Genomic DNA, 17,999 nt, shown 5'->3' on the forward strand with positions numbered 1-17,999 from the left:
ATAGAACAAAACAAAACCTGTAAAGTGCTAAAAATAGGCTTGATTGAGGTGATCAGTTTGACAATGTTTTTTAAAGTAAGCCACAGGAGTCATTTATATATATTTGAAAAAAGTTTGGTTTCAAATAATATTTTTTGTTACACAGCTTGGTCCAGTTTTTGCCATTCCCCTTCTGTTTAACTTCATGAAGACCCCAATCGTACAATTTCCTTGTGCTATTCTTTAAAAGAAAAACACAAATTGCTGAGGGTATGCAGAGGATTGGCAGCTCTCTAAGTTGTCTTCCCATTGCCTGGTAGAAGACATTGCTGCTCAAAATGTGTGAGGAAAAAGTGCTTACAGCTCTTGTGCAAGCTTTATTTTCCATTGGGTCTGAAACTTCTGTGAAAGATTTCCTAATCAAAGCTCAAGTATGCAGTTAGTTAATTTGTAGCACCTGTGTAATAAGTATAATTTTAGCTCTTTACAAAGGACTTTTTGCTGTTAGTTGCTCGCATTAGTCCTGTTTGCGTTAAATTGATTTGACAGTCTTCCTACAGCAGCTTCTGTGGTGCTGCCAGCTGTGTCTATCTGTTCTGGGCCATCAGTCACTGGGGTGTTTCCTCGCGAGTGTGAGGGTGCCCCAGTGTAGTCTTTTCAGTTTTGGTGCCCAAACTCTTCACCAGCAAACACCCTTCACTGTAAGCACTTGGTGGCCAGATTAGTTCCTCAAACCGGTATGAATACTGCTGTGCAGCTAACTGAGCAGCTGGGGAAAGTACCAAAGGCAGTGCAGGATTAGCCATCTGCACCGAATGCACGCTGGAGATGATAAAAAAAATGGTGGAAGGGAATTCTCGGGAAAGCAGACGGGCCAGTAATGAAGCACCAGATGTGCTCAATCCTGCAAGTCTGAGCCAAGTGATTTTAGGAGGCTTAATCATCAGAGATGGTGTCTGGTCTACAGTAAGATCTTTGTCTTTGGGGTGAGGGTAAAGCTGGTGTTGGGGATGCATGGAGATACACAGCACATATGGAAAATACCATTTGGTTATCTTGCTTCTTCATAACCACACAGCAGAAGGCATTAGAGATTTTTGTAATTCTTTGCCACTTTCAAACTAAACTGCTTTGCAGTTCTGGAGGACTATGAGCTGAGGTGAGAAAGATGCTCTATTTGCATACTGCATCTGTCTGCAGCAAATGAAGTGCCCCATTGCAAGACAGTTGCTGTGCAGGGTGCTTGCTGAAATGCTTAACAGTAAGGGTGAATTGCTCCCTGCACAAAGTTTCATATTTTTTCTACATTTTATTTACCAAGATAATCAAGACTAGAGAATGTTTCCCATTTATCTGTAGGAGAATATTATACCAGCATAACTCAGTAAAGTTGATACCTGAGCTGGAAGTGATAGAGGAAATGAGGTTACAGGTCAAAATTGAGAAAGCATTAACACAAAGTTAAACAGTGCTGATAAGAACACTATGGCTAAAATGGAGAGAAACTTTTAGCATAAACAGAAATCTGAACGTTTGAGCAGGCTAATTTCTGTCGTATGCTGTAGAGGTTACAGAACTAACAGCTTGCCTACACTTGAAAGTCAATTTAAATTAGGATAGATTGTAATTTTAAATGCAGTATTTGTTTCTAAGTAACTATCAACCACGGACATTTCAAGTCCCAAAATAAAAGTGCTACATGCCCGAGTGTTTTAATCCATTTCAAAGATAAACTCTAAAAGGCTGCAAACTGCGATTAAAGAGGAATGTGTGGTGAAATACACCATTCAGGCATACAACTTCAGTAGTTAAGGGTAGGCAGATTTACAAGTACCCAGAAAGCAACTGAAGGTGAAATGGTGCAAATTATCAGGACGTTCTGCCAGTAGCTGCAGAAGTGAAACCACAGGTAATGGTGAAGGCTGTTTGTGATGTATCTGCTCAAACTTCCATTTTCTGTGTGTGTAGCATGACTTTGAGCTTGTTTCCATTTGCTTATTTTGGAATTGGGAACAACCTAACAGTCTCTAGGAAAATACTTCTGCTGAGGGAGCCCTGGCTGTGTCTGTGCTGCCCAGATCACCTGCTGTCTCAGAAGTCCACTTCCCCTGGTGCTCTGCTGTGGCTGTGTGCTGTGGTACCCCTGAGATCTCTTGTGGTAGCCCAGCTAGGTGCTCTCCCAGGCAAAATCAGATGCAGATCAGTTAAAGGTGACCTCAAGGTGGTAGTGAGTAGGTGTATAAAATAACTTATATTTGTTACTCATCACACACATATAAAACTTAACAGGCGGAATACCCCTTATTCTGTCTTTTCAGTCAGTGGCCAAAAGCCATAATCTATAGTTACATACAATACTGTTTATGTATGTGCTTGAAACCATTTACAGAATTGTCTGCATCTAGGACAAGTTATTTAATTAACATTTAATAAGTATAAAGACATTACATTAATATATGTGTCTGTGTCTGGGGGAGTGGGGAGTAAAGGATATAAGCGTGTGGCAGAAGACCTGTGAAATACTTTAGCAAAGATAAGAGCAGAAAAAGCCACCTCAGACATGCTGTGAATAGAAAAGATGCAAGAGCAGTGGAGAAATTTTATAAATTAATTATAATTAAGAAAATATGGGTCCATTAAGATGCTATGTCAGGCATAAAATTAAGCATAGTTTATCCAAACTTTGTAACATATCTTTCTATTCTCTGATTTTTGCAAGAAATCACACAAAATGAAGGTAAATAAATTGAAATGTGAGTACGCTGGGGAAAAAAAAAAAAAAAAGCTATTGCTGTTATAAAGACAGGCTTTTGTTCATTGATGTACTCTTCAATATTGTTTAGCTTACAGACCTGCGAAGTGACTGGGTAGTACAATGACAGAAACTTCTTGGCTGTATCTGTGAAATGCTTTGTTAGCTCTGACTTTTAAACAAGAGCTTCTGAATTGCTTCTTCATTTTCTGTTACCATCCTACTGTTTCCTCCACAAACCGAGGAGGTGGCTGAAGTGTGTTATGAAGAGCTGCCACCTCTGCTTCGACGTGTCTCCCACGATGAGCACTGCAGGCAAAAGGGTGCAAGGGTAGCTCTATTTTCTCTAATATTTGCTACCCCACTGGGCAGTGCAAACCCTTGGGGAAGCAGGAAAGGTGCTCCAAGAGCCAGGAGGCCTTGGCAAAGTGGCTCTACAGCTGAACTGTGAATAAGATGTGTCTTTCTTCTGACATACATTGACGTACATGGGAAAAACAGGTCTGATAGGGGAAAACTCTCCTGCCTCCACCTGATGTTTATCCCGTTAGGCAGCAGCTGCACAGAAGTTACTTTCTACTGTGCTGGCCAATGCATCTTTCCGACTTCCCTGTCCAACCCTTTCTGCTTTTCATTTACATAGCATCTCTTATTTCATAAAGGAATTGTTAACTGGGCAGGATAGCAGAGCAGTGGCTGTGTTTGTAGTCCCTTTTACCTTTTTGCTAAATGTTTGCTTTCAGGTTGAATTGCTGGACATTACTGGTGTGCTGAGAGTGGTCTGGATGTTAATGGGCTTCTCAGCGATTTTTCATTCTGTAATATTTCCACAGGTGTTAGTTTACTGTATCAGAGCTTTCTAAGTGTAGGATTATTATCACGTTAGATGGCAGGAATCTACAAAGAGGTGCTCCTAAAAATGCTTTCCATGAACATTAGGTTTAAGAAGAATAAAAATCTTTCTATATTGCAGGAAGCAATGGAATTTGTCTTCTATTTGTTACGCTTTCCTGTGGTACCAAAGGTGCTTCTTGTCAAGAGACAAAGAATTAGATGTGAATACTGATGGTGCAGTGAGCATGCTTCAGGGACAAGGTGTTCTAATATGAAAGTGGCAGCTCTATCTTTTAACTCTAGCAAAATAGGAATTTAAATCCTGGTGGTATTGCTACATCTTTGAATCTCCTAGTGGGGCTCAGATTGTAGAAGAGCTAAGCTGATCACTGGCTTTTTCCAACAGAATAGAACAAGAGATTCAAACTCTAACTTTTTCACTGAAGCGATAAAAAGCCCCACAAAACAAACAAAAAAATCTCCCTAATCTTCCACTGTGTTTTTTAACCATCATTGTCAGCATCTCTGAAAAAAAAGTTTTTCAGAATTTGCTTCTTTGCTTCCTAACCCTTCACCATTTACGCTTACACTTACAGATTCAGTGGAATCTGCTGCCGAGGCAAAGAAATCTCCTTGTTTGACTTTTCTCAAATTTGTACTCAAGAGCCTCAAAATCACTGCGGTATTGCTTATAGGTAAGAGACATATACTGAAGTTAAAGGGAATTAAAGTGAAGGCCAGGCAGGGATTAAATAATCTATCCAAAGTCACTCAAGGACTCTGTGGTGGAAGTTAAGCTCCCGTGTCATGGTAATGTCCTGTCCGTCAGGGCTTCCTTGCTGCCCCTGACAGAAGTCAGTATTCTTGTGCTCACTTTCCACAAATATAAATTACTAGGCAACGCACAAGGCCATGGTGAAAACAAGGTTGGTGGGTATTAAACACTGCAACATACAGCAGATCTTGTCCCTAAGGAACTGTTTGCAGAAGAAGGCAATGATAGAGCTTATCTCAAAGATGGGAAGCTCTGTGGAAGCTCGAAGATACATTGGGCTCACTATTTTTAGTTTATTAAAGCTATCTGTTATGTTTCTTTATTGTCTTCAGCTCTCTAGCCTCCTCAGAGATTTGTTACTCTACTCATTGAAAAGAAGGGCAGCATGATATGATTCTTCTGTCTTCTTTGTCCCTAGCACATAGGCCAATCATTTTGGTTTATGGCAGATGCCTAATGCAAAACATCTGTGAAAGGATCAAGGTAGTGATGAGCCTGGTATCTTCCCAAGCAACTCCTTCCTGATCTTCAAGGGTAAAGGAAAGTTATCAGCATGGCTTAGGGAGTGGGGGACAGGGAAAAGACATGGTCTTGGGAGTGTTGGGAGACCTTGTTTCTGATTTTTTTGAATCTTTTACTTTCTTTTAACTGTGAACCCCTGAAGCTTAATCATTGGATATTATTACCTTTATAACAGAGCAAAGTTACCACACCACACACATTTTAAGGTGTATGCTATTTAAAGTTAGGATTAATTTTTTCTACCTACTTAATTTTGCCTATGTAATGGGGCCCTAGAAAAGTAGTTTCAGGAAATCATACTTACTTACTCATGTTCCGTTTCACTTTCAACAGAAAGGTTTTTGTCCTCCCTTTATAAAAGAAATACATTCAGAGCTCAAGCAAGAAGGCATTTGAATATGTATAATTTAAACTAGCTGCCCAGAAATAACCAGAAATTCATCTGCACAAGGTTTGTCACAAAGGGGATGGCTCCTGGTGTTCTACACATTCTGTTCCACAGACAACCCACAGCCTGGTCTCTGTACCTTTGAAGTTATATAATTACGCCATGTATATTGAGGTGGAACAGGTGAGAGAGCTCTTCTGGTACATAGTCAGCCTCGCACTATGTTCTGGGACATTATATTCTGGGCAGAAGAGTTTTTTATTCAACACTGAGGTCGAATAAGAACATTCATAGAATTCTTGAGAGGGTACAGTGAGGAGGGGCTGGCTGGTATGCACGTGTTCAAAAGGAGCATAAAGGCACACGGGCTCCTTTTAACATGGGCCCCAATATATAGGCTTTGGAGAGTATTGATCTATGTGCAAGGGCAACTAACTTCCTTTGGAGAGGAAGACAGAGCTGTAAACACCAATCCTTACCCTGCTTTACTGGGATGGCTTCAGTTTTTAGGATCCTCCATTTACCTTGGAGGATCCGATGGTCTTGAACAAGGTGCAGAGTTTCCCTGTTCTCCCCAGAGTTTTCTGTCCTTAAACAAACTTTAAAAATCAAACCATAAGTATCATTTCATGTTAGAGAGTTTTAGATTTGCGACCCTACTGCAAACCATTATAGACAGTAATATCTGAACCAGGTAGATTAGCACAGCCTCATGGAAACGATATTATTCATCTCTTTCCCCTCATTTGGAGAATTATTCAGCTTTTGCTGACACAATGATAAGAATAAATTACAAATAGGGGAGCAAAATACATGCACTACAGGGACTAAAAGGAAGTATGGAAATGGCAGATCAATGACATATATCCAAGTTAGTTGAATATGTATTTTTCACACCTGAGTTAGGAGAGCTTTAAACTTTACTGAGAAGTAGCTGTTCTCCTCCATATTCTGAGTAAAAACTAGTCATTCCTAGCAAAACAAATAATTCCCTTTGCTTTATAGGATGTTTGCTATTGCATTTTCTAACTCTTCCCTCATGTAATCTTCACTCCCTCAAAAAAGATAGTAGGGAAAAGGTATTTCTCCTTTAGCTGGCGAGCTGCCATTAAGAATTCTTTGTTATCTGGGAAAGCCAGTTCCTGCCCCAAATGGAAACATGCTTTGCTATACTAGAATTTCCCCAGCACTATTATTCCATGTGTTTGCATGTCTTTAAAAGAATTACTCTGCACATGGATTTAATATGAGCCGAATTCTGAACTCGATCTTTTTTTTTTTTTTTTTTGCTAGAATGTGCATGTTAACACTCGTATTCTAACAGTACGGCTTCTAACCGCTGCCACTAGCGCACCAATACTATGCCAGATCAATGAGACCATGCTTTCTAGGTCCATTATATCAGTAAATCAAGACGAAATTAATTTTATCCCCTCTCAGTCTTTGCTGTCTGAGCGTTGGCCCCTCCCCCTCATGCCGGTTCTCCTCTCGTCGCAATGCTTTGGGAAAGAAAGTGCAAGTGCCCCTCCGCTTGCTTTGTCTAAATTACCTCCTTTTCTGCCGTGCTTTTGGCCCAGGGAAGCGGCGGAGCGCGGCGGATGGCTGCGCTTGCCTGGGAGAGGCTAACCTGGCTGCTCTCCGAGGAGGGCAGGAGGGGGAGAGAGTGGGGGCAGCACCCCTCCCTGCGGCCCGTTTTTTTTATGCGGGCTGCCCCTTTCCGCTCCGCCCGTGCAGCCGGCCCTGAGCAGCGGGCTGGTCGCCTCCGTTCAGCCACATTTGTTATGCATGAGCACTGCTGTTCCCACGCAGGAGGCAGCTTTCTTAAGGAGGATCGGTTGGCCACAGCAGCAGCGCCTCTCGCCCAGCCCAGCCCAGCCCAGCCCAGCCCAGCCCTCTGCCCTGCCCTGCGGCACCGCGGGCGGGATGCGCGGGGGACGCCCGCGCCCCGGCGGGCCGTGTCCGCGGTAGGCGCGCGCAGCTCCGCGGCGGATCGCCCGGTGGGATTTGCGGAGGGTCATGAATCAGACCGATGCTCCCCGGCCGCTCAACTGGACCATCCGGAAGCTCTGCCACGCCGCCTTCCTCCCCTCCGTCAGGCTCCTTAAGGTAGGGAGAGCGCCTGCTTCGGGACCCGGTGCCTGCCGCTCAGCATCCGCCCGGAGGACCGCGGGCGCCGTTGCTGGAAAGTTAATTCGGCCGTGGTCCCAACTTTGCTGTTAATTAGCTTCCCCGCCGCCTTTAAAGCCCCTTGCGAGTACCTGAAGGTGCCGAAACTGTGTGCCCGTCCTCCAGGTCGGCATGCTTCTCTGCCGAGAGAGGGCTAAGGAGGGATGATGGGTATCACCTGTGCTTCTATTTGCCTCCTCTTAGAAAACATCAAGCCGTGAACTTCTAGGGACGAAGAAGGAGTCTGTTTCTAAGGCGTCTTCCTTTGTGAACCATCCTCTGCTGTCTGTTCTTTGGGGTTACCCAGTCCCTAGGAAATACCCGAAGGTTCAGTGCCGCTCAGACCAGCTCAGACTGTAAGGGCAACAGTATATGAGTGGGCAAAAATCACCATGGTTTGTTGAAAGGTGTGCATAGGAGCAGGGTCAGTTAAAGACTGGCAGTGCAGGCAGCATCAGTGAAACTTTCTGATGATGATTTTTTGTTTGCTTGTTTAAACCAAGTGGCACAGGTCTGAAGGTGTTTTGAAATGTGCTTTCCTATGAGGTAATTGCTAACTATTTGACAGAAAATAATTTGGGGTTATAGACAATGGAGGGCTCTTAATCTCCGCATGCAAACTACCACTACTACTGCATGTCCCACTGAAGCTGTTTTAGAGGCATTCGTAACTGGAAAACAAAATATCTTGAACCAACTTTTTGACAATAGAAGGGTTACATTAAACTGAAAAGTCTTCTTTGTTCTTGGAACTTCTTAATTAATTGGATTATACAATGAAAATTTAAGAGTCTAGTCTTGTCCCTTTGGGATTCTGCAACTGTAATATGTTTTATAAAATGTTGGATTCATGACACTATCTCAATCTATCTTAGTACTTCATAGTTTGGCTTTAAAATTAATATGCAGCCAGGTAAAACATGATTAATAGTGTATTAGAAGGCAGTGTTTGATATAACCATTTGATTTTGTGTGGGCAGCATTGAAATTAGGTCAGTCTTACTAATGCAATGTATTTGAGCAGTAGTGTAACACATGACAGTGCACTTAGCAGACATAAATTGCGCATATAGTTGTTGTATATATGATGCACAAGTGACCATACTGTGCATCATAACAGGTGTTTGTCACACCCTGACAGGAAGGGACTACCCTAGAAAAATATTTCTGTTTCCAAACCAGATGTATGGCTGCTGGGAGGTACATTGTGCGCAGCCCCATAGAAGAGAGGGAAGAAAAAACTTTGATTGCTGAAAAATCAGAATGTGATTAAATACAGAACAAATCAGAAAGTGATGTTGATTCTCTTACACAGACTTCCCCCCCTGCCCCAGAAGCACACATTAGAATATCCATCCTCTACAAGTCAGATACATTTAAGAAAGCATAATTTTCCTGAGGTGTGAGAACTCAGATGTGTGGAATTTTATTATCATTCTCATTATCAGGAAAAAAAAAAATCTGCAATATTTCTTTTTTGGCAGACAAATGTTGCCCCCTGTGTATGGTTTCTCTTCATTGCATGTTTTAAGGGTGAACATTGCAATTAATTATTAAAAGAGCTGACTAACAATTATTTTCTGAAGCTATAGCTATAATCTTTTAGGGCCAGGGCCAGTTAGGGAGTGGACCCTGCAGAGTTAAGAGCAGGGTAAATAATCGGAGATAAGCAACCTCTGCACAGAGGGGTGTGTGAGGTGTGGAAGGGAACACAGCAAAGGAGGTGGGACTCTGGCACCTTCCTGAGCTGATGAGCAGAGCTAGTTGATTGGAGAGGGAAATGCATATATCAGCATCTTCAAGGCTCCCAATCAACTTGAAATTTTGCTTCCAACATACACTTCTTATCTTTCTGTTTAATTATTTAACACGTTCAAAGCAAGTGATTCACATAGGAGCAGGGCCCCCATTGTCCTAATTCCCCAAAAGATACAATAGCCAACCTGAAGGAATTCTCTTGTAATGAAGGTTATTGTAATTAAGGAAAGAATGTGATAACAGCAGCATTACACTACTAGATGAGCAGTAGAAATATTTTTTGTTTTTCCTCAGGGAATTTGAAAATTTTTGAGTATACAAATTCACTCATCAGAAGGGTGTCTGTATTGTTTTCTCTTTTCTATCTTTTTCAAAAAAAAAAAAAAAAAAAAGAAATGCTTTTTTTTTGGCCTAAGTGAAAGGTGCTCCTGTAAATCCACAAATGTTGGAAAGATAAGTGCAATAATCTGAGATCATTTTTTAACTGCCCAGTTTCCAAATGGATTAAATGGTTTTAAGGGCTAATGCAATATTGTTTCTCAGTAGACCCTTTTTTTATACAGTCTTTCTCTGCAGAGAATGCCCTCAATATCAGAACAGACTTTGTAAAAGCGGATATGTAATAGCACATTTTTATTATTATCTGTTTTATCTGTGGTTGCCAAGCTATATTTCAATTTGTTGAATATAAAATATCACTGTGTCTTTGTCATTTCCATGCTTTATTTAAGTCTTCCAGAACAAAATAACTAGATGACATCATTAAGTTCAAGGATACACCTTTTCCTGAACTTGTAAAAATGAGAGATAGCAGAGATTTCCTGTTCTACACATGAACTGTAGCATGACCTGGACCATTGTAATAAGCAGCATGAAGTTTTCAATTAATTCCATATCTTCTCAATTAGAAGATTAAAGTTCTTATCCTGTGAATATAATTTTAAGTGTAGCATCAGTGCTTTCACACTGATGGATCTGAATAAACACCAGAGTCTTACTTGCGTGCAGGCCTCTCCCTTTGTATGACTCGCTGAGAAATCTATAGGATTGTCTTGAAATTACTGTTTTAAAATAAATAATAAAAGGTGTTATTCAGTAGGTAGGCTTTGCTCCTATTCCTGTCTGTTGAAATCTGGTGCAGTGCTCAGTTGCCTGAACTGACACTTGATACGGCTCTGGCCACCAGTGGATTCATTTGATTTAGATAAACTAAGATCATTTGCAGATGCTGTCCATCTTTGCTCCCTGTGCTTTTCTTCCAGGCGTGTGTTCCTGTTCTAACCCGCTCCACTAATACTGTCATGTTTAGATATGGTTCTATAATCCTGTTTTCTCAGTTTTTCATTTTCTAACAGGCACACAGAGTACCAGGAGCTGTATTTGAAGTAGAGATTGAAACAAACTACTGAAGAACATTTTTACAACTTGTGTCATCAGCTCTTCCTTCACTGCTCCCATTTTTTCCTCTAATAAATATTTCCTGTAGCACATTCCATGCTGGTACTTTTTGTGGTTGTTTCACTATGCTTAAACACATGCTAACTTACTGTCTAATGCCTTCCCATCTGAAGTAAGAGGATTAAGGAGTGCCTTGAGCACATGCGCAGAGAGGGCGGCTTTGTGTAGAGGGGGGAACTCTCATTCTCCTGACATGCTCAGTTTAGTTTCCAGGGGTGGATTTCCAGCCGTGACTTCTCCAGCTTCTGTGTCGCTACCTGAGCTCTGAAGCTAGTTTCTTTGTGCGTTTGGTGAAGGTCTTGATACTTTTTTATTCCTTTTAAGGAAGGGTTAATATTAATGACACTTTGTGCCATTGTATCTGTAAGAGCTATTGTTCCAGTGGCAGAAAGCTCTGGTAGTCATGTTACTGTTTGTTTTATGGTGCAAGAGAGTTTTTGAGTCTCCACACGCCCAAAGAAGAGACTGTCTCCCAAGAAAGGAAGCCAAGTACAAGTGGCAGGATTTAGAGAAAGCAGACATTTTAGAACAATGTCGTATACTCTTAAAAAATTAATGAATGACATAATACTAAGAATTTCACTCAGAGGACCCTGTGCCCTAGAAGAGACTGAAAATGATACACTTATGCTTGGGACAGATACGGTACATGCCATAGGATCAAGGAATGAGTAATACACTAAAAAAAAAAAAAAAAAGAAAGAAAAAAACACCTTAAACTGAAAGTAGATAGAGGACTGGAAAATGAAAGGTCTGTATCGTGCCATAAGCTTAACACCACAGACTGGGAGACGTGCATGTGTAGAAGTTCTGTACTAAACATTTGGAAAGCAACAGATTACCCTGTCTATTTTTTCTTAATAAGACTACTAAAATTTTTTATAATGAATTTGAGTTGCAAGTCAGTAAGTAGACTGGGAAGGTAAAAACTTTGGGAGGACCAGAGGAAAGGGAACAAAGTGAATCAGAAGAAACACTGGAGAAAATGTTTTGGCTAATTTTTCCCAGCATACAGCTCAGTAAAAATGTCTGCTCAGCTCTACCAAATAAATACAAAAAACATTTACCTAACTTGGGCAACAGCCTAATTTAGCTCCAGGAAACTGCTGGAAGCTTAAAGAGATCAGGCAATAAATTTCTTACCAAATGAGAAACTTGATCTTATTTTTTTTTTAATTATTTTTATTTCATCACCCTACCAAGAATGCATAAGAAAACCCAAGAGAAAACTAAAAAAGCTAAAAAATGGTTCATTAGAATGAGTCACAGTGTATTTTATGTGTGACAATATATACATATGAAATTCTGGCTGGACTGAAATATATGAGATAGAAATGTGGAGAGTATTTCTGCTGGTACAGCAAGTTGTCCATAAAGAAGGTGTCTGCAGAAATAAAGACTGGGAAAAACATGGCAGACTTTATTAAGGTACATGGTGAAATATTACACTGTTCCACAGCTTAAATCAGCTAAAATCTCATTGTTATTTCATTACCAAATCAAACTTTCTTTCAGGATACTTTTAAAAATTCTGATTTGGTAAACAATGAAAAATGTGATTCTCCAGACTGGTGGAAGAATGAAATGTGTTCTTTATAAACCAGTAAATATTTATGTTACTCAACACTCTACTGTGAGAAAAAGTGACTGTAAGAGAGGAGAAATCCGTATCTGCTGCAGGTGATTTTATTCCTCATGTGGATTTGGGAAAAAAAGAAAAAAAAAAAAAAAAGGTTATTGGGCTGATAGAATAGTTCTATAGCTCAGGGAAGATACTTTTGATAAATAATTTTCCATATTATTTGTAAGTGGATTTGTGTGCCATTATCATGAGATAGTAATGTTAGATTGTGTTGTGGTCTTCAGAAACACAAGTTTAAGGTTTTTTTATGTTATTTTATTCACTATCAGTTAGAAAACAAGCAGAAATCTAGACACAAAGGCAGTCAAAATATGTAGGTTTTTTCCTCTTACCTAGTCCTTTGATGTCCAAAAAGTGGGATCTTCTGGTTTGTCATTGCTTAATAGTTAAGAATTGATTCTGATTATTGTTTTAGTTAATTTACCATATCCACCTTTCAAACTACAACAAAATGAGAGGGCAGGATTACTAACTCTTGATTGAAGAAATGAGATACTTGGAACAAATCCTAATTCATACTGTTATCATTAGTGAGCTGGCACACTAAATGTTTGTGAAAGTAATATGCACATTACCAACAGTAAAATGGGGGCAGTAATTTACCTGTGCCTGCACTCAGCTGCTTATTGACTTAAATTGTGGTAACGAATGAGCCACCACTACACTTCCTTCAGGAGAATTTGATGCATTCTGGGAAGTAATGACAGTTCAGCCCTTTGGATCAGGCTGCTTAAAACATGGGCATGTAGAGAATATCAGCCAATGTAACAATTTTCTCATAAATTCACTGATCAAAAAACCAGTCACACCTCTCGGTACAGTGGGATGCTGTAACAGTATGAATGACATATGAGTTTTAAGAGTGCATATAAATTCTGTTCATAAAGAAATTATTTCATAAACAAACTTCTGTTTTCCTGCCAGAAAGATCATAATTATATCTATTACAATTGCAGTAGATGTTGCATGTTTTTGACTCTAATTCACAGATTTTCAGGGGTGCATTATTTGCCTTTAAAAGTCCAAAAGCCATGTTACCAGCAAAGACAAAGATTCTGCTTTCTGTTGTGTATTCTGCTCCTGTGCTATCAGTTTCATCATTTAAGAATGACAGGAAAGAGATCTGGCTAGGACATACCTATGTCTTTGCAGTCTCCTGCTTTACGATCAAGACATTCATTTAACACCCTAAATCGGGGGAGCAGTGGGTGTTACAGTGTAGCTTCACGGCACCTTTGCACAGGTATGCTTGCGTTGCTACCTCTCAAAGGTTAGCTGTGCCTCTAGTACTTCACATTTTATAAGCATGTAATGGCAACATGGTGAAGGCATTTTACAAATGGGGTTGAAGAACTAGTAATATACCTTTTGGGGGTTGCACATTCCCAAAAGCTGCTTATTTTATTGAGTTATGCATCTCACCATTGGTGAGATGCACTGATCCTTCTCACGTGGCAGCTGGGCATGTTAATTTATAAGGAGTTTCTGACAGATTATGTCAGTTCATTTCTTCTGAAAGGGAAGGAAATGTGGAAGCTGGTGATGATTTTTCCTTTTTATATATGGAAGTAGTCACTTTAGGTGGTTAATTATTTGATGCAGTGTACATTTTTTATGTGATCTAAGGTGAATCAGAGTTTGTTAGCAGTTTGCTTTATTGACTGAATCTTTTCCATGAATATGACTGCGGTTGGTGACCACTGACTTGGAAGTGATGTGGCAGCAAATCAGTTTCCACAGCAAGAAATACTATCCCAATTAAGAAAAAAGAAAAGGAGAGATCAAAACAAAAAGCCTAGCAGTAGAAGTCATGTTTCCAGGGGATAGCCTACATGTAAAAGGGGTAGACACATCAGTGCCATTTTGAAGGAGGAGACTCTAGAGAGAAATACGGTTTTGACTTTCAGGTTGGAAAAGGCTGTGCGAATATGAAGTTTCTTCTTCTAAGTCAGAGAATTTTAGAAAAAAATGGCTTTTCTTTCCACATGAGTGCTTCTCAAAAAAGAAGTGATAGAAAAGCTATTATTAAATTTTCAGTCTTGATGCAGCAGCTAAGGTACAAAAATACCTGACTGTTTTAAAGTAAGGATCATGCAATGGCTACAGGTTTTTATCCTCTTGCACATCAATATTATTTTGAAGTGCTTTCTCTAAATCCAGCTGTTGCATAAGTGTGTTTACCTTCATGTTGGAAAATAGAGTAGGGTTTTGCTGCCTTCTGTGGTGCATGGCCAGTGGGCTACAGTGACAAAGATCAGGTATCATGAGAAGTCATGCAGGGTTGTCCATGTTTCCTGCACGCAGAAGGACTTGGCTCATAAATGATCTCTGCTTTCCATGACACTCAGTCTTTTCAGATTTGAATACTTACAGGAGGTGGTAAGTAGCCTCAGTTCCTATTGGTCTTTGCAAGAATCAATAATATGTGAAAAACTGCAATAAACTTGCCTATCAGAAGGTGAATGCAAGTTTCTTAATTTTTGACTGCATAAGATACGCTTTATGGTCTTGTTTCCAGATAAATTAAAAAAAAAAAAAAAAAAAAAAAAAAAAGCAGCAGCATTTTCTGTGCATGTTAATAGAATATAAAACAATTAAAGCTGGTTCTGAGCAGACACTATCATTTCAAAAATATTTGTAAAATACTACTAAGTACAGAAGTCTACAAGCAAGAGGCTACAAATACAATGCTGCTTAATGTGTTTGTGGAATCCTGTATTAACACCATAAGATTTTAATGTTGTTCTGCAATACTGTTGCTTATGCTTGAAAGGGTGCCATGTGAAAAATCCAGGGCACAAGACCATAAAGTGAAGCTGAGTGGTTTTATTCCACCTGAATTGCTAACAAGACTATGCTACAGTGTAAAAAGAAGTGCCCTAGGGGCTCTCTGGAAATTTATGTCAAAGTTGGTAATATAGCATGAAATAAAATCACTTCATCGAAAATATCTTTCATCCCCCAAATAATATGATGACATGAAACAGTCTGACAAAGTGCTTTTAGCAGTGTCAAGGAAGTTACTGCAGAAAATATCAGGGTTCTTATAATAATTTAAAAAATCATCAGGCTGATTTTACATTAGTGAGAACGTGATTTAGTGAAAACACTTTCAGTTGCCTTTTTCTTCACCTGTTGTTAGTAGATGCAGAGGGCAGGTGTAGTAACTTATGGAGTCATTGTAATTAAGAATTTAAGGAGGACGCACTGCATTGCTTTGTTATGGAAGGATGCCATTTTTTGAATTCTGTGGTATATTGAATTGGCATGGCATGTTGCTGTCACGTCTGTTGTAATGCAGTATCACACCTCAGTTTCCCAATGTGATGGTTCGATGTGCATCTTTGGATACAGCTAGAAAGAGAGACTAAAACTACAACTGGATTAACTAATTACAGGATACCCTGAGATCCTTCTGGACAGACTTTTCTCTGTATGTAGAATTTTATGTTTTTTGAATCACAGAAAGCATTTTCCACATGCATTCTTGTTGAACTTTTGGGTTCAGTACTTCAAATTACTGGTGGTGTCTTATGCAGGAGGTCATATTTGATGAACAATGTTTTTTTCTGGCTGCAAATTCTGTGTTACCACATTAAAACTGTGAAGATCTGCACAACCTAGCCATAATACCACTGCTTTTCTCAGGTTTTTTTCCTGCATTTGTCTCCACCTCCCTGCTGGCACTTTTCCTGAACTGTATCACTCAAAGCAGTTTTCTGACATTTAGCTGCTTAGCCTGTACTCACAGAAGCTATAGTGGTGCCAGGTTACGATGGCAATAATGATAACAAATAATTTGGTATGCATTCCAATGACTGAGCCATCCAAGGAAGAGGTCAACTCCCTCTGCCTGAAGGATGGGTAGATCAGACATCAAGATTGCCCAAAGTGCAGTACATCATGAAAATGGGATTCTTCATGAACAGAGACCCCCAAAAGCTGCTTACTCTATCCTGCCACTAGCAGGACTGATCCAATATGCATAATTTCTTACAGATGTTTTTCTAAGTTCCTAAAGCTGTAACCCTCATAGTCAATCTTTTACAGTGACCCTAGCTATGCCATCAGCAATATTTTTTTGTGGGGTCTGCCTGGATCTTGCTGCACTTAAAGTCCATGATTTTTCGCTTTGCCCACTATGATTAGAGGGAACAGATGTAGCAACCTTTTGTGCTTAAAAATTCTTGTGTTGTGTTTGGAAATTAATAGATCTGCTCCTGACATAAGGCTCTGTCATCTTCCAACATAGATTATTAGATTATTTATTCCACTGTTCCCATGGAAATTAGGCTGAGATTCCCTTGCTGCTTGCGTTTTTCTCTCTTTCTCTAGTCTCCAGGTGTCTTACTGGAAAGGCCAGCAGGGACACAAGGGACTCCTGCTCAATCTTCCATGCTAATCCTAGCTCTAAAAACTGGAAAAGGGTTGATAAGGAAACAGAAGGTTTCACAACCCTCCTTCATTTCTGTCTCCTGAAGAGACTAAATAACATTTCTGTTAAATTGCCTACAAAGTCTTTTTGATTTAACTGACTTTACAAGAACGTGAGGTGACTAACAACTATCAGTCTTCAGGGAGAGCTTTGGGGGGCACAATCACTTTCTCTTTGCATGGTAGAAATATTATTTTTGTTTCTTTGCATAGTAATAAAACCAGTGTTTTTTAATGGTTGCATTGGCAAAGAAATTTTAAAACTCAATGTGGGGGACAATCCTCAGCATGGTACTTATTAAGTCACTGAACTTCAAGCATACGTGATACCTTTATTACATACAAATGAGGAAATGTAATGTTTATGTGCATTTCTCTGGAATAAAAAGGTGATTTTGATTCTTCTGACACAAATTTGGGGGGGAGAGAAGTGGAACAAAAAAGGTTTTCAGAGATAGCCTATTGGGAAGTTAAATGTGATCACGTTATTTTATCTTGATACTTGTGATTTTTTAAGAATAATTAAAAGATAAAGATCTGATCTATCAAGCCAAAAATATCATCTGCAATTTCTTATTAATGGTAACTGTGGGAGCTTTAGCTTATTCAAGATGGGAATAGTAAGTTGTTCAGAGGATTGCTTCCCCTTAGAAGCTGCTGTTACTAACATCCAAGGATGAATTTTTTTATTTTGGTTACTTGTATTTCTTAAGTAGTGCAAATTTCCAGTTTTATTTAATGTTCAAAAATTTTGAAGCATTACTAAAACATCCCATGATAAAATGGATGTCTATAGAGTTAGAACAAATGAGAACTGCTTGTTCACCCAGTATTGCAGCCTGCCAGGGATGTGACTACAGTAGGAAGTCTTGAAGTAACTGAGCAAATTGTTTGCATCAAATTATCCAACAAATTTAGCACCTCAGTGCCATGAAATGTGTTAGCACAGATAGTTTCATTAATTTATTTAGGACATGTCTGAAATCCAGTTGAATCAATGGAGACACTTTCACCAAGTTTTAGGGGGTATAATCCTTATCTGCCAGCTAGAAGAGCTTGAAGCTTGAAACAGAAACACTGCAATAGTCCAGGATATGTATAATGTTCATTATGTTATTTTGACTCAAGACTGGGCATGTGTTCAGGTATCTCTGCTGCAAATAGTTGTGTGCATAATTAATGCTGCAGTTTTTTTCCATATCAAATCCCAAGTCTACTCTCCCCTTGAAATAAATGAGGAGGGCAAAAAGCTGAAGCAAATTATTTAATATTAATAAATAAATATGAGTAG

At 39.6% G+C, this 17,999-nt stretch overlaps 1 protein-coding gene across 6 annotated transcripts in view; it reads left to right on the forward strand.

Annotated features, from left to right (window-relative positions):
* Positions 1-7,169: 7,169 nt before the first annotated feature.
* The window catches only part of TRPM3 (transient receptor potential cation channel subfamily M member 3), a 288,168-nt gene continuing 277,338 nt past the window's right edge, over positions 7,170-17,999 (forward strand). For all 6 annotated transcript variants that reach the window (XR_004409582.2, XR_004409581.2, XM_033010188.2 and 3 more), the window contains exon 1: positions 7,170-7,356. Coding sequence is in view for 4 of the 6 variants with exons in the window: in XM_033010188.2 (XP_032866079.1) it covers positions 7,267-7,356 (90 nt within the window). In the remaining 2 variants the exon portion in view is untranslated. The remainder of the gene's footprint in view (positions 7,357-17,999) is intronic.

Source organism: Tyto alba, unplaced genomic scaffold (genome assembly GCF_018691265.1).
Source record: "Tyto alba isolate M040663 unplaced genomic scaffold, T.alba_DEE_v4.0 Super-Scaffold_13, whole genome shotgun sequence".
Classification (NCBI taxonomy): domain Eukaryota; kingdom Metazoa; phylum Chordata; class Aves; order Strigiformes; family Tytonidae; genus Tyto; species Tyto alba.